This window comes from Diadema antillarum, unplaced genomic scaffold, assembly GCF_040938485.1.
Source record: "Diadema antillarum isolate AM-2024a unplaced genomic scaffold, OU_Dant_1.0 seq00001548_RagTag, whole genome shotgun sequence".
NCBI lineage: Eukaryota > Metazoa > Echinodermata > Echinoidea > Diadematoida > Diadematidae > Diadema > Diadema antillarum.
The window spans coordinates 522404-539040 of record NW_027272277.1 but is presented as its reverse complement, the minus strand read 5'-3'; the positions used below and the strand labels follow the sequence as shown (position 1 = coordinate 539040).

Genomic DNA, 16637 nt, shown 5'->3' with positions numbered 1-16637 from the left:
ACTGATTTTTAATTAATTTTTTTCTTCATTTATTTTGGTATCTTTGGTACGAATTTGTGAAGGGGTCTCGGACATTCCATTGTATTTACGGGTGTGAGCCCTATACACTCACATCCGAGTCAGAACTGACCCGGAACTAAGTGGGTCCGTTGGGGTCAAACACCGTTCCGGGTCAGTAATGACAAGGAATGGGGTAAGATTACAACTGTATGACCCATTCAGAGTCATGAATTGGGTCAGGGTGACCCCATTCGGGGTATTCATGACCAAATTCCAAGTAATTTTTTGCCCGGAACGGTGTGTGACCCCAATGGACCCAGTTCCAGGTCAGTTCTGACTCGGATTTTCTTAGAGTACAGTGTATACGGAGATCTGGCTTCAATATACGGACTTTATATACAATGACACACCGCCCAGGTCTTCCTCACCCCAAACTCCATGCCATCCTGTGTTGTGTTGTTGCTCCCGAGTAATGGAAGTATTACACCAATTTTATTGGCTTCCCATCTTCACCAAGCATAGGTTACTTAACCCTGATCACGTTTATCCGCAGTCCCACATTCGCAGATATCTCTTCCACCTCTCTCAGTAATTCTTCTACCTCCTTAAGTGTCTTTGTCACCATAAAATATACAGTGTATGTCGTTAGCGAATTCATCATCTGAGATTGTATAGCCTTCTGCAGCTATACACAAGTTGGAATCACGTACGATTCAATTCATTTTAATTCAATTCAATTCCATTCTTTATTTTCAACATCAAACAAAATGCGATCAAAGTACAAAGTATACAAGCAAAAAGTAAACAGTGAAGCCATAAGCTGGGTGTTTCTCTAATTAATGCTAGACGCATAAAAAAAGTCAGTTACGATGATGCATAATATGAAACTCTGTCATCCCACCTGGAGCAATACAATGAAGTTTGCAACTGATTGACAAATTTCCCAACATCGACGTAAATAAGCACTGAATTAATCAGTGTTTTAGTAGTAGCCATGATAAAAAATCGTGGGCGTACATACTCGAGCAGGATTCGAACCTAGACCTCCTAATCACCGGACAGGCGTCATCTCCACTAGACCACCGAGCTTCTGCCCGACAGCAAATGCTGGTTCTAAATCCTTATAGCATGCAGCGGGTACTGCTTTTATTATTCAAATTAGTGAAATTCTTCCGTCGAGATGTTTTCATTGCAACTGATTAACAAATTGCCCAACATCGACGTAAATAAGCACTGAATTAATCAGTGTTTTAGTAGTAGCCATGATAAAAAATCATGGGCGTACATACTCGAGCAGGATTCGAACCTACGACCACCTGATCACCGGACAGGCGTCATCTCCACTAGACCACCGAGCTTCCACCCGACAGCAAGTGCTGGTTCTAATCCTTATAGCATGCAGCGCATGTTGGGCAATTTGTCAATCAGTTGCAATGAAAACATCTCCACGGAAGAATTTCACTAATTTGAATACCATGAAGTTTGGTGCTTGTGTGTAGAAGGAATATCACGCACCTATCAAAAAGAAAAAGCGATTTGAGATGTAGTTATTTCCGTGACCCGTTTCCTATACTTTCATCTTTGTAAAATTTCCGACAAAAAAAAAATGAAAAAAAAAAAACAATGAACGTATTGTATGTCCTCTGATATGCATTTTCTGTATAAGTGGGGCTTTCCCATTACACACTTTGCAGATGATTGGAATGTTTTCTTTCTCCACCTAAATCCAAATACTGCCATGCACCGTGAAAATTCCGAATTTAGAGCCAATACATTGTTATTAGATCTTCAGGAAAAAAAGGACAGGTTTTATAGCGATACTATAGCGTCTGTGCCAACAGACATTTGATGACTTTCCGCACAGCCCGTTTCATTTGAGAATGTATTTGAAATTACTTTTGTTTCTCAGTTTCTCCAGTTATTCCGAGGCATTTTCTTACCCATACTATTCAGATTCTTCTCATTAGCCTGTGAGCATTAACAGTCATTTCATGTCAGTGAACATTCATTTCAGTTCCGGGTCAGTTCTGACCCCGATGTTTTAAGAGTGTACAATTTTAGATTGTCTAGTGCAATATTGTATGATATAATAATAATTATGATAATAATAATAATGATGATGATAATAGTGATAATAATGATAATAATAATAATGATAATAAGGCACTTTATACTGGTGTTTCTAAGCGTACAAAAAGACTAAAAAACAAAATGACATAAGGGCAATACAAAGCCAAAATTACACTCACAAAAGAAGACGAAAAATAGTTAACATAAATCTTCTGAAATGGGAACTTTGCAAATATCAATCATGATACTTCAACATGAAAATGCAATCTGATATCACCTCATCTGCAGACGTATTGATTATAATACCAAAAAAAAAAATAGATTGTGCTCAATTCCTGTATCATATACACTTCCGAAATGCTGTCACACATTGCCATCATTTTAAGCATATGACTACAGGGCATATTCGCATGGTCATATTCATATGCATGCACATTATGCATATCATATTATGAAGCGTTTGTTTGCAAAAACCGATAAGTCCACTTTTGAAGATTTTGAAGTACGGTCTCTGTAATAAAGTACAAAATAATACATTTTAAATGATATCATATTGGTCACTACATACAAAGGTACATTTTCGAAGTTATGGTTAAAAGAAGCAATTTTTTTTTATTATTTTCTTTGTTTTTCTTGAACTTTAATCGCAGATATCTCCATTTGGCAAATATGGACTTATCGGTTTTGCAAACAAACTCTTCATATATTGGTCACTGATTAGAAGGTACATTTTTGAAGTTATGGTCAAAAGAAGCAAAAATTTTGTTATTCTCTTTATTTTTCTTAACCTTTAATCGCAAATATCTAATTTGGCAAATATGGACTTATTGGTTTTTGCGAACAAACTCTTCATATGTATAGCAATGATAATGTGTCATCCCTGACGAAGGGGGAGGACCCCCGAAAATTCGGATTTTTAATTAATATCAAGATTGGCATTTAATGCATTCCTCTAGCTGTTGTGACATTATTATTGCTATTTCTAGTACTACCAATACGCGGAGCAGCTATATATAATGTATCACACAGGAATAGGGATATCATGTATGTGTGTGTGTGTGTTGTATAATGTGCGTGTGTGTGTGTGTGCGAGTGTGTAGAATCGTGATGGGAAGGAGAAGCCAGGGGACGTATTATAGCGTTTGTTCACTTTATTGCCTTTAGTATCAAAATGTACGATATTCACTTTTAAAAAAGGAAGATAAAGTGCAAGTTCATGGTGAGGTAGGTAATAGAACATGATAGCTGGTAGTACTCATTCCTGCTTCACTTCAAGCAACAGCCCAAAGAAAATTATTACTCAGAAAATTATTTTCAGCGACTATGATAGATATAAAGAGTATGTTCTCTAAACACGTCCAGTTGGTGTATACTGTGACAGTTTTCATCAACCATCCTTACGAACTTACTTCGCAAGTTTCAACGAAGGCAGCAATTGAAACTACGGTTTTCTGTGTTGCTGGTATAAGTAATACATTTTACTGACATTTCATTGGACTGATTTTTTTTTTTTCAATTCGTGGTACACATTACGGTCAGCGACTTTGTGCGGTAACTTATAACCACTGGGGTAACCTATAGCTTTAGACTCTCAGCCATCTGATTGTGATATACGGCACTGCTGGACTGGGTGGACTGCAGGGCTCACACCTGTAAATATAATGTATATAGTTATGTATATAATTCAAAAGGACTACTTAGTATAATTTGATTGGGTGCATGTACAGAAAATAGTGCCTTCGTGATTTTTTTTAGTAAAAAGAAGTACTAGTAGTCTGGCTTTGCGAACCCTTGGACAGAGTTTGAGCTGAAGAACCCCCCTTAAAAATTTTACGGATGAAAGGATATACACTGTGTATCCATTTTTTCAGGTTAGAGAAGATGAAACACCTCATTTTTCCCAGCTATTTTACAGAATGCTTTGAATTTTGAATAGTCTCCATGGGGAAAATTATTTTACTCGTGTTTGAGCCCTGACAACTCCCATAATACGGCACTGAACTCCCATAATGTATAGCGCCATCTACAGTACGTTTGCGAGTATGACATTCTTGAATCGTTTACATTCGCGACGAAATTTTTCTGTATGATCGCTTCATAAACACACACAGCTGCTGTGTGTAGCTAGCATCAAGGAAAGGTGTTTTGTAGCACGAAACTGCACTAGAGTAGGAGCGCGTCGTACTGAAGGGCTTGCAAGGCATGCCGATGCTGCAGTCAGAGCAGTCTGTTCCCAGTATTGATAGGTCACGACTCAAGAAGCGTACTGTATGAATTAAGTTACTGTAAATTCCGTTCAGATCTGAATGTAGATCTAGAATCTACATAGACACATGACAGTCCCGCGACGGATCCAGTCTCCAGAGTCTGCAAGATCGAGAGTAAATTGATTGACTACTTGTAGTAGACAAGTCTAACGTTACCAGTGCCACTTGACCCCTGCACGTACTGGCACTGTGTAAATTCACTTACCAGTCATCCACTGGCTGGACGGACAACGTAACAAGACGTGAGTAAATTTTGTTAACAGCAGCAAGGACCCAAGATAAGAGTGGCAATCCACTGCACTAAATTACATGTACAAATTGTACTTCAGTATAGTAGTATTAAAATTCGAGTGTTTAGTCCCAGGTATGACTCATGAGTACTGTAAGTGTAACGTGTACTGTAAGCACTTAACGCTAGGCCTATTCGTATCTTATCAATAACAATTATGTTCATGCTTTGACCAAGGAGGTTCTAACAAGAGAATGGAGTCACAACCGTCTTATTTCCTTTTTGCTAACGTTAGATGTTCGAAGCTGCCGCTCAAAAATATTTGAAGCATGTGCAAAACAGGATCTGCCGCGCAGATAGGAAGACAATTGACTCGTGTCTCATTGCATAATCACTAGAGGTCTACTAAACTAGCCCCTTTCAAAGAAAGATATTTCTTTGTGATACTCAGTCAGTGATCGTAATTTCTCTCGCTATCCCTTCTTATAAATAAAAGGTAGGTGGTACAGACATGAGGATGCGCGAATAGAAATTGAGCAAAAAATGCTGAAATGAAGATGAAAATTACTCGACTGGGCATATGCGGGCACTAATTTGATATATCTATCAATAAAGAATTATACTTGAAGATTATTCCATATTAGTTTCATTTGTGGAAACTAAGCGGAAAAGTGATAAAACCAGCTTTCCAGGATGGTACAGTTTTAAACATTTTCACATGATGCACTATATACATGTATACAGCTCAGATTTACACTTTTGCGCAAATTTCTGGACGGAAATGTCTTTTGTTTTACATGCTTTATCATGAATTGAAATTTCATTTCATTTAATAAATAGATAAGCAAAATATGGCCAAAATTATGATAACGTTCAAAATTAATCTTCAGAATGCTGAGCAAGACGGTGGCAAGGAACATCAATCATCAAAGGCACAAGTGCACCTGTGGAATTCCTTTGTACATCAATAGAAATCTGACAACTGTTTGAATAATCACAGCCAGTTTGAACTCCAGTGTATAAAACCTCCTTGCTTTGACCGAAAGATCGGTCTGTATCTGGTCGTCGGGGCGGGGAAATGTTCCGCGGAGACTGCGTCTGGCTTCACAGATCCCCTCCTTGTCTACGGAGGAGAGCGATAACGTCATAAAAGTAAAAGACTCCATGGGACAGATGGATCTTTCTGTCTAGTTTATGCTGTACTGAAAAGTTACTTACCTTGTAGGCCCTTACTCCTGTAGAATCTACAGTTACACTGTACTGACCTGCTGACCATACACTCGCACTGCTGACTCTGTTCATGTAGGTTTTCTGTACAAAAGTGTAGACTCAAGATGTGAATATTGTGATACAGAATTAACACAATACAATTTCTATTAAAGGAGAATACAGTCACAGTGACAGTGGTTGAAGACCTGAAAGAAGGTCTATGATTGTACATCAGCATGGATTGTGGTGTACTTGTATCCAGTAGTCTACTAATCTACACAAGTAGATATGTATTACGGTACATATTGTACTTCATTACTTGTCTTAATTGTCATACAAATGTACATCTCATCTACTTTTGCTTTTATAGAGTGTTTTTTGTTGCCCTCCTCACTTCGACAAAGGAACATTCAAGATGACTGCAATCAGCCACTGGTGATTCTGAAGACTCTTCAGCAGAAGGGAGAGACGGAAAGACCAGGATTCTAGCAGGAGACGGTCTTGACTATTTCAGAATTTAGTCTCCACGGAGACAAAGAGCTTGTGTCTGCTCCAGGCCTGGACACGATGGGGTCAAAACGAAATGGAAACATGAGCGGTGTTGTGGCCTTCGAAGGCGAGTTGAACGGAATAGTGAAGGAGGTAAGGTTCTCTTAAAGCAGAGATTTTGTCATGGAAAACAGGCCGGACTGAAGCTTGACCAGGCTGAACATAGATGTTGTTGTTGTTGTTTTTTTTTCTGAAAGATGATATCCTTTTTATGTGCATGATAGTGAGTGAAATACAGATCTGCAAAAAATTGTTTCATTTTTGTATCATAATACAGTTGAACCTCTCTTATCCGGCCTCCCTTTATCCGGATCTCTCTATTATACGGACGCAATCTCGCCATGATTTTTCTCTTTTATTTTAATAACTGCGGGAGGAGAGGGGGATTCCCAACTCAATCTAACAATGGCGACCTACAGTCGACTTTGCCGAGCCGTGATGATCGAATTTTGAAGCGTAGTATTGTCGACTCGTACTGTTTATTTTCAAGATCTACTTGATACATTTCTTAATAATTATTTAGGTAAATCATCCCAAGAATTTATAAAAAAATGATTTCATTCTTGCAAACACAAACCTCTATTTTGGGGTCTGTTACTGAGTGTAACAATGAAAAGGTTGCAGTATACACATGTACTGATGTAGCCCTTTGTAGTACCACATTGTGGTACTACATGGGCTACATCAGTACATGTGTATGTATATGTACATGTTTAAAGCATTGAGTCTCCCGTATCCGGCCAAATCCCTTGTCCGGATGAACCCCGGTCCCGACTTGTCCGGATACGAGAGGTTCAACTGTATTATATGTACTCCTTTTTACACTTGCTTGTTCATAAAGTGTACGCACGCAACACTTAGACAATTAATAGTTGTATGTTGGTAGCCCTAGTCAACTAGTGTACATAGAAAATACACTACCGGTTTCTGAATGGTTTTTATCAAGAGTCACTGTATCAGTGTTGCTTAATACTCATAATAATTTCTTGTGTCTAGTATTTTTTTTCACCTGCAATTCTTTATGTTCCTGTAAATCCTGTTTTTCTCCCTTGTGTGTTTTATTTATTTGCTTGTGTGCAGTATCTCGATTTCAATGGGTTACCTCAAACGCTGAAGGTGTTTGAAGCAGAAACCAAAGCCAATGGGCGCCCCCTGGAGCAGCCCATGAAGAAGCCATGGAATAAGCGCAAGGCAGATCTGCAGGTTAGCTTCACCTACATGTACATTTCATGTGTTGTCACTCGGTATCATGAATACAGTATTGTGGTCATCATTCACTATCCAAGCATTTGGAAGCTCTATCAATATGGTAAAGTAGTACAAAGAGACCTTGGATACAATTTAAAAGTTCTGATGCTAATAATAATAATAGATGATAATAATAGTGGCTACTTGTATAGCACACAGGTCCACCACATCTTCGTAATTATTCTATCCCCTTTTGAAATGTTCCATGCCATTTTCTGGATAGGAGGTTTGTTCTTCAGGTTTCTTTGCACATTTCTTGCCATATGAAATGTTTATTTTGTTGGGCTGTTGTTGGAGCATTATAGTTTTAACTTCTTGCTCCAAATGAAAGAGTGCATTGTTGCAGGTTTATGAAACCCTACAGTATATCCTGTACCTTCTTGTGTCAAAAGGAAGATGTAGAGGAAATTCTGTTATGGACAGCTTAGCTTGAAGACTGCAATTTCATTTGTCTTTATAGAAAGATTCATGTTTCATGTTTCCCTGAATTATCAACAAACAGGCTGATCTACTGGCTCTCTTCAAGTCGGGAGCCCGGCATGAGTTCTTTCTGTTGTGGGATGAGAATATATCAGAGTCTGTGCGTAACAACGACGCGGTCTGCAAAAAGTTGGAGTTCTACCTCAGCATCTACTTTGCCATCTTTCCCATTTTTTATGGAATGATGACTGGAAAGAAGGTAAATCCACCCTTACTCATTCAGTGTACCGTATAGTTTGTACATGAAATATTCTGTCTTCTCGAAATTTCTTCTCCATGATTAGGTTTGTAAGGCAATCAATGATTCATGTAAGCTCAGATTACTCTAATGCCAAGCAAGCTGTCTTGAGAAATACAGACATTTTGAATTTGGATGCAGCACCACAGTTAAGATATTTTCTGGTCTGATGTATTGCACACCATGTTACCGTACAATCTTTTGAGTATTGAACTCAAGTTGAGCTGGGCCGTTTTCTGTTAAATCTTGATGTTGGGGGAAGGGGAGAATGGACATACACCTGCACAATTTTGCATGGGATTGTCTAGAATGATTGATATATGATTTTTCTTTGTCATATATGCAGAAATCAGTCCTACTGAGTAATTACCTTATTTATAGAATTATTGCAGAATTTCTAAATAACTTTATTTTCAAGTAAGCTGACATGTTAACAAATCTGACAATTTGGAAATGAGGTAGAACATAGTTGCTATATAAAAAATCACCCTAGCAAATGCTAAATTTTATTGAGTGATTTAATAGTTGTACTTTCATTTGGTTCATATTTTTTTTTATAAGTGTTATATGATAGCATTTCCAAGTGTGTAATTAAATATATTCAAGTTCATCCATGCCACAATTATAATTTTAACTTGAAAAGCATCTTTGGACATTTTAAGTGTAATGACTATTGTGTTGTCAATCATTTTCATGTTCTGCGTTTCTGCATGACAATGTGTCAAATATTGCAGCAAATTGTGCATTTGTGTTTCAATGGAAATCAACATGATCAGGATCCTCGTGTGCCTAATGTGGACAATGGTAGTTCCAAACTTTGCTCAAGATGTCAAGAGAGTAACATAAGTTCTTGTCCACCACCATTACAGAGCAAGACCAAGCTGGAGGACACCATGGAACACTTCAAAAAATACCTAGAGACCCGGGGAGCCTCCCTCAGCCAGACCACAGAGTTTCTGCCATTCTATGCCCTGCCCTTCGTGCCTGACCCCACCCGCCACCCCTCGTACAAGGAGCTCTTTCAGGATAGCTGGGTGCCCGACCTACAGGTGTGCCAGTTGGAAAATTGGTTGTTTGGTTAACCCATTGAAGACGTGTGATTTTGCTATAGCACTTATTTCTCATGTAGAAACCTGCCCGAGTGTACTCGGGACTTGTCTTCAAAGGGTTAAGGGGAGGAGGGTGGGGGGGGGGGGGGGGGGGGGGGGGGGGGGGGGGGGGGGGGGTGAGGGAGGGCTGCAAAAATTATGATTGGGACGTTTACACATATACATTGTACATATAATGTGAATTTAGTCTCAAGTAGGGATATGATGGACTCTGATTGGAATTGGGTTCACGAAATCTGATGATCTATTTGTACATTACAGTTAATTATTTTGATCATGGTAATTATCATTACTGACCTACAATTGTACATGGTATCTTGTTTTCGTAGCTGTTGTAGTTTCTTTGAGAAGTATTGTGTCACAAAGTAGATTGCAATACCTGTGCTAGTAACTGTATTTTGTTTCTCTTTTAATGTTGTGGTACCTTTCTGAGTATTGTAAAAGTGATAATTGCTTATATCATATTCAAGAAATTGTATTATTATTATTATTTTTTATTACATTATATGTTAGCCGTTACTTGAAAGAGAAGGATGGGTAGGGAGGGTCAGAAAAATCCTCTCTTTGTAAAGTTTCGTGTCTTTATCTTCTAGTGACATAATTATAAAAGAAAAATAGAAATGGATAATGGGCTTCAGAAAGTTGTCAGTCCATCACTACACATCTTAGGCATTGTATCTATGTGATGATGGTGTAGCCATTGTGGCAAGTTTTCTACACATTCTTTGTTGCTGTGTCCAGATTCGGCTTGAGAAGTTCATGGCCATCACGCTGCCGGCCCACCCCCAGCCCCGGCTGTTTGAGCTCTACCAGGATGTGAACGGCAAGAACTCCGAACAGCTGCAGAAGCTGCAGCAGGCGGTTGTGGATGCAGAGAAGCGGAACATGACCTACGTCAAGAGGTACAACAAAATTCAGGTGAGTGAAGTGTAATGCATGGAATTGATCATTCTTATCGACGCAATCGCAATTTACAAGTGACGCTTGGATTACATGTGTCAGAGAATACGTCATGATAACAAAATAATGTTGTTTCTCTGGCTTTGTAAAGCTTAAAATGATTTTCTGCCGACAATTTTCTCCATTTTTCTGCTCCACTGCACTATCATTACAATGATTACAGACGACTATGTTTTTAAGTATCACATTGTGTAAAAAACAAAGCAAAACAAAATTGAAAAAAAAAATCGCAAGATTATGAACCAGCAAAATTGATTGAAATTGGTCCGATGTAAAAGATGAACAATGACATACTGTAGTTTCGACTATTGCATTATGTGCTTATTCAGTTTAGAAGGATAAGGCAATGATGTGGTGAAACAACATATGATTGAATAGAATATGTGGGACTGTGTAAAATAATTGGATACCAAACTTGTATCATTCTTCTCTTTTTAAGAATGCTTCTTTTGCTTTTTTTTTTTCCCCACCCTGCCAGTCTGACTACCACAACTTGATTGGGATCACTGCGGAGCTTGTTGATACTTTGGAAAATTGCATCAAGGGAAAACAGGCAAGTACATGTATTATTCACTCTTTTTTTTTCTTTGTCATAGCTAGGTTACAAATCATGAAAAAAAAAAGATTGAAATTAAAAGGGAAGCTTTGATGCTATTCACCAACCCTCAGAATGCACACTTCTCCATATAATTTAGTGGAATCAGTGTTTTTCCCTACCTAAACACAAATATTTTCTATTGAAAAAAAAAAAGTGCATTTGTTGCATGTAGAAAAGAATAATAATAAAGATAATGATAATAATAATAAAAAAGAATTAGGTATGTCCTGCAACATCCCCTTAGTCACAAAAATATGAAATTTCAAAGATATTTTAGCACTGTTAAAGAGGACAAGAGAGGATAAAACAGAACAGCAACAAAAAGTATGTGGTTAAATTTATGTTGTAGAATTTTAATACTCAAAAGATACAATTTTTGGCACAAGTTATCAGTGTTTTTGAAGTGAACCAGAAATTAATTCTGCTCTTCGGCTCTTGTAATAAAAGTTGATGTTGTGTTTAGTCATGATTTGAGCAATACATGTGCGTAAAAGCAGATGAGAGCTGAAATCGAAGTTAATGTTACATAGCTCATATTTCTAATAGTCCCACATACTAGTATCCATGTTAGTAGATTGGGTGATGATTGTGGCACCTATAGAATGTACAGCTTGGTATGTAGAATGATCCTCGCTGTGTTATCTGACAGTCAGCTCATCTCATTAGGGTAAACATGTCAGCTCAATGAATAAAATAACAAGTATACCAATTAGGGCAAGCATGAAAACACACACACACACACACACACACACACTTGCTGGAAGGACAATGAACTACATGTTTATCTGTCTCCTTGTGCAAAAAAAAAAAAAGAAACAAACAAACAATACCAAACATTGTGATTGAAATAGTCAAATTAAGCATTTTATTAGTGGGAATCCTTTACCTGTAACATTGGTAGTCTTGTGCTTTCAAAATGTAGCTCAGTAGCATGCCTATTGTAAATATGCAAATTGACCTATTATGTATGCATACTATAATCCCCTATATTATACTTATTGTTTGTGTAAGTAATTTCATTTTTAGTTTATCAAGATGTCATGAGAGCATATAATGTTAGCATTGGACAATAGGCTACTCAGAAAGATCCCTTTTCTGTTTTTAGAGATATTATGCAAATGAGCTCATTAGATATGCACAGTGTGCAATTCTGCTTAATTTGATGTCTTGCATAAACTTTTTAAATGAAAATGCCTCATATATTTTTATTTTAGCATTTTCACGATTGATAAAAATGTGCATGAAGGTCATGATGTTGTTAATATCACATTTAGAGAAAGAAGATAGTTGAACTTCTTATAACCATGTCTAGAACATATTACATATTTCAAGTGTATATAATTGTATGAAAATTTGGTAGTATATGGGTGGGATGCTTGCACATGGGGCCACAAACGGGTATTCATTACCCTCAAAGCCCCAGGGAAGGTCTGAGACATGGGTTATCAAACATCCGAGAGGGGTGCCCTTGTAACCAAGGGGTGGGACAACAGAAAATTGGCCCATACATGGCACTAACATTGTGGCAGAAGATACTGTGCTTTACAGCATGGTGGATGTCAAATGTGCCAGTGTATTGGTTGGAATAGTCCCATGGCCAGCAACTTTGAGTTCAATGTGTGAGACTGTGTAACAAGCAGTAACACAATTCAGACTACACTCTCTCCCATTTTTTTTTTTTTTTTTTTTTTTGACCTTTCAGGACACTTTTGGAATGTGGTTGTATAGGTAGAAATAAATTAGATGGATTAATACATTTAACCCTAATCAGGCTGGGCTATTTTGGCTTTATGTTAAAAACGAGATGCTAAAACTGAGATCTCGGCCATCAGTGGTGTGATCGGGACAAAATTTGGCATGCCTGACACCCACGTCGTAATCTACGAGATTGTGTCGTGAGATTTTTTGAAACAATCAATTTCTGATTTTAAGTAATTAATCATGCAAATTAAACCCAAGATCATGTTTTAGCCTAATTAAAAGCATTGAGAGTCTACTTTTTGGTTTGTATATCTGTTTTAGCATATTCAACAAGAAGTACAATTGTACATCATAAAAACTTCCAAAAGTCATTTCAATTCTTATGTTTTTTATTGTTTTCGGAATTTCTTATGTATTTCCTTGTTTTTCAACTTTTGTATTTTCCTTGTTTGTCTACTGGAAATTGTCATTGACCACTTTCTTTCTATAATTAGCATAGAATCAATCAATGAAATTGATAAATTTTAAAAATAATCAGGTTTTTATGACTTTCATGATAGAGCACTGTTTTCCGTAGGAAATGTACACAAAATCACAAAATTGTGCCCGTTTTGGGGCAGCATGCTATTACAAAAATGGGCGTGGCTTCAAAACAGTATGCATGGACATTGCAAATTTGGTCTCAAACGTTGCGCGAGACTTGAACAAAAAAAGTCAAGAGGCCTCGGGATGAGGCCTTATCGCATGACAGAATTATAGTGCGAAATGTTCATGAATAGAGAAATTTTGAAACATTTTTCTGTCATCTGTTGTGTGTTTTGCTTTCTTTCTTCATTTTTATGTGCATTATTTTGTATGTGTGACGTCGTTAATGATCTATATTGAATGATATGCACAGTTTGACATAATACTTGTGTGATCACAAATCTGAAATTATTATTATTATTATTATTATTATTATTATTATTATTATTATTATTATTATTATTATTATTATTATTACTGTCATCATTATTATTACTATCAGTATCATCAAACTATGCTTTAATGACACTGTTTAGCTGATGGGGTACGTCAACTTGTAGCAATGTACTAGATTCAGTGTTTCGTTTGTTAAGTGTTGTCTCTTCATTTTTTATTATTATTACTATGTTATTGTTGTTGGCAGGTGACTCCAGAGTATGTGCAGACTGTGTGCCAGAGATTGTTCTCAAATCAACTCAGTGAGTCAGTGGATGTCACAAGACCTCCAACTGTAAGTATTGAACAGCTTAGTGTGATGATTTGTGATAAGTGAAAATCATCAATAGCGCTCATATTGAGATTTCTATTTCATAATGTGCATACCGTAGCATTGAAAAAGTAAGACAATTGGGGATTTTCATTCATGATAATAACAACAATGATAATAATGATGCTTCTATAGTGCATAATAAAAAATTAATGTTCCCTATGCACTTTCCAATATCATCACAAAACATTTTTTGACAAATTACATACATTCAGTATGATAAAAGTAGATGTAATTATGCAGCACACAACAGAAACTGTATGTACATTAATACGTATAACATACACACATGACAAACAACAAATATTACTTCACAAATAAATAAATGATGCCAGATTTTATTATCACCTGTCTTATCTATTATAAGGCAATCAGCAAGTTACAGTTTTGATCCTATTTGATGACCAAAGAAGTGAAAACAGGCAAACATTCATTGAACCCTTACAGTTCCCAGCTCGTAATCCTTTGCTGATATTATGATACCGATACTGTTGCTGATGCAAAAAATGTTTAATTGAGTGATTACACTTTTAACCTGTTTTGTTCTCTTTTTTGTTATGATGTTGATTTAGAATCAACATATCCGTTAATGTTGGTAACAGAGTACATGGTAGTATCTTTTGTATATCCTGTAACAGGTCTGTGAACAAACCCAAGTTTGTTTTTTTGTTTTTTTTCTAGTATCACTTAAATCATGTCAATACTTCGATGCATGTACTTTTGTGATGGAAAGATGTCTATTCACAATGTTTTTATTTTTCTTGGTTGCATACAGGCGGCTTCTGTGTTGAAGGTTTCATATCAACATCAAAGGTAAAAATGTGTTGTAGACCTGTATATTATCTGAAAGCTGTTACCGAACTTGTAGGTTTTCCATAATTGCATATATGTATATATATATTTTTTTGTGGTTTTTCATCCGTTTCCCGGCTACCCCTGTCTCACCTTGTCCAAGAGTTGCATCTTGTGAACACAGAAGATGGTGCATAGAAGATGGTGCAGAGAAGATTTTTGTGGCTCAATGTTGTTTCACAATTTTTGCACAAGACACACTTGTATTTTTCCTGCATCTGGGTGGGTGATTTTGAATGGGGGATTTTTTTAGACCAACTGAATGGGCTTGGTGGGATCATTTCTAATTTGAGGAATAGTCCTAATACTGTAAAACAAGGAATGTTCGTGTGCATTTATATTTCGCGAATTTCGCGAGCGCCAAGATTCGCAAAATTAAAACGTAACTTCTTGTCTACGCTATATGAATTGAATGCCAGCAGCAATTCGGGAAAATTTCATGCCACAAAAAAGGCTGTTGGCTACAACTCGCAAAAATTTCATGCCGCGAATATATCATGCTTTACAGTATGTGGGGCTTGCAGGACATAAATAAGTGAGATTTTCTGGGTTTTTTTCATTTGCTTGTTTTTGTTTTTTTCTAGAAAAGTCGGTGTGGCTTACAGGTACTTGTAGTGTGATGTGTCGTAAGTGGACTTTTATAACAGGAATTTCATTTTGGCATTTGTTTGCAGGGTATCCATGGTGGTGTGTCTGTGATGTACTATGTTTAGGAGGCATACCGAAAAGGGGAAGAAAAAAGAAAGAGAAATGCATGACTGAATGAAAATGACAAGAAAAGTGATAATGTCAAGCATGTTAAATGCATGGTGTGGTCTGTTATTTCAAGTTGACACCCTTGCATTCTGAGACAAGGACATTTGAAAAATGATCCCATATCACTTTACTGTGTAGTTACAGGCAATATGTGATTTCTCTGAGTGAAAGCAATTCAACCCTGGTCTTAACTTTTTTCTTTTCAAATCTGCTTTGAAAAAGTAAAATCAGAATATTAGAAATGTGAGCTAATCAAACGCATTTTTTTTTTTTTTTAGTAAAGAAGAAAGAAAAGCTGTTATAAAATTGTCTCAATATTCTGCATTGTCATGCACATCTTTTGTCTTGAGTGTGGTCACATGAATAGTTTGAATGTGCAGGAGATGGTCATTGCTGTACATGTTATCTTGATGCATGGGAACTCTGGTAATCCGTCAAACTGTAGTCATGGGAGTAATGCAAAACTGGGTGGAAGAAGTAGTTCTCATTGCTTCTGTGATACATGGAGATGTTGTGTTTTCCCTCTAAATCCTCTACCACCTCTGCAACCTTTCCCTCCCATCAATGCTAGCTCTACCCTGTCACCCTCACCCTCCTCCACCTATCCCCTCTTTATGTCCTGCCTTGTCCTTTCATGGCACTCCCTTTCCCCTTATTTGTCTGTCCTTCACCCCTCCCTGTACCCACCTTTGCCCTTCCTTAGCTCCATGCTCCCCTCTTGCACCCCTCACTCCTTTCTTATTCCTTCCTCACACCTGTCTAAACTTTCTCATGTTCCTCTCTTATATCCCCCTTTTACAACCCACTAGCTCCCTCCCCCCCCCACATACACATGATAGCCAGTTTAATGCCCCTCTTTGCCCCCTCTCTCCTTTGCCACTCCCTTTACCATGCCCCTCCTATGCCACTCCCTCACCCCTCCTTCGACCCCTCCCTGCTCTTTCATTGCCTCCCCTGTCCCCTGTATTTCCTGTCTACAATTATTGTAGCAACTCATTCACCTCTCCTAGTGTCGATGTCCATCCGTGTGTATACCTCATCTTTGTCTTTCAAATGTTTCCCTCATTGGGTCTTCAAGAC

The 16637-nt window shown here is 37.4% G+C and overlaps 1 protein-coding gene across 1 annotated transcript in view; it reads left to right on the top strand.

The window, feature by feature from the left end:
• The first annotated feature begins 4439 nt into the window (after positions 1-4439).
• The window catches only part of LOC139710618 (lisH domain-containing protein ARMC9-like), a 53792-nt gene continuing 41594 nt past the window's right edge, over positions 4440-16637 (top strand). Inside the window, exons 1-9 of the mRNA XM_071622542.1 lie at positions 4440-4579; positions 6180-6417; positions 7405-7527; positions 8075-8251; positions 9160-9339; positions 10141-10317; positions 10838-10912; positions 13827-13913; positions 14725-14762. Coding sequence (XP_071478643.1) covers positions 6343-6417; positions 7405-7527; positions 8075-8251; positions 9160-9339; positions 10141-10317; positions 10838-10912; positions 13827-13913; positions 14725-14762 — 932 coding nt within the window. The 5' untranslated portion in view covers positions 4440-4579; positions 6180-6342. The remainder of the gene's footprint in view (positions 4580-6179; positions 6418-7404; positions 7528-8074; positions 8252-9159; positions 9340-10140; positions 10318-10837; positions 10913-13826; positions 13914-14724; positions 14763-16637) is intronic.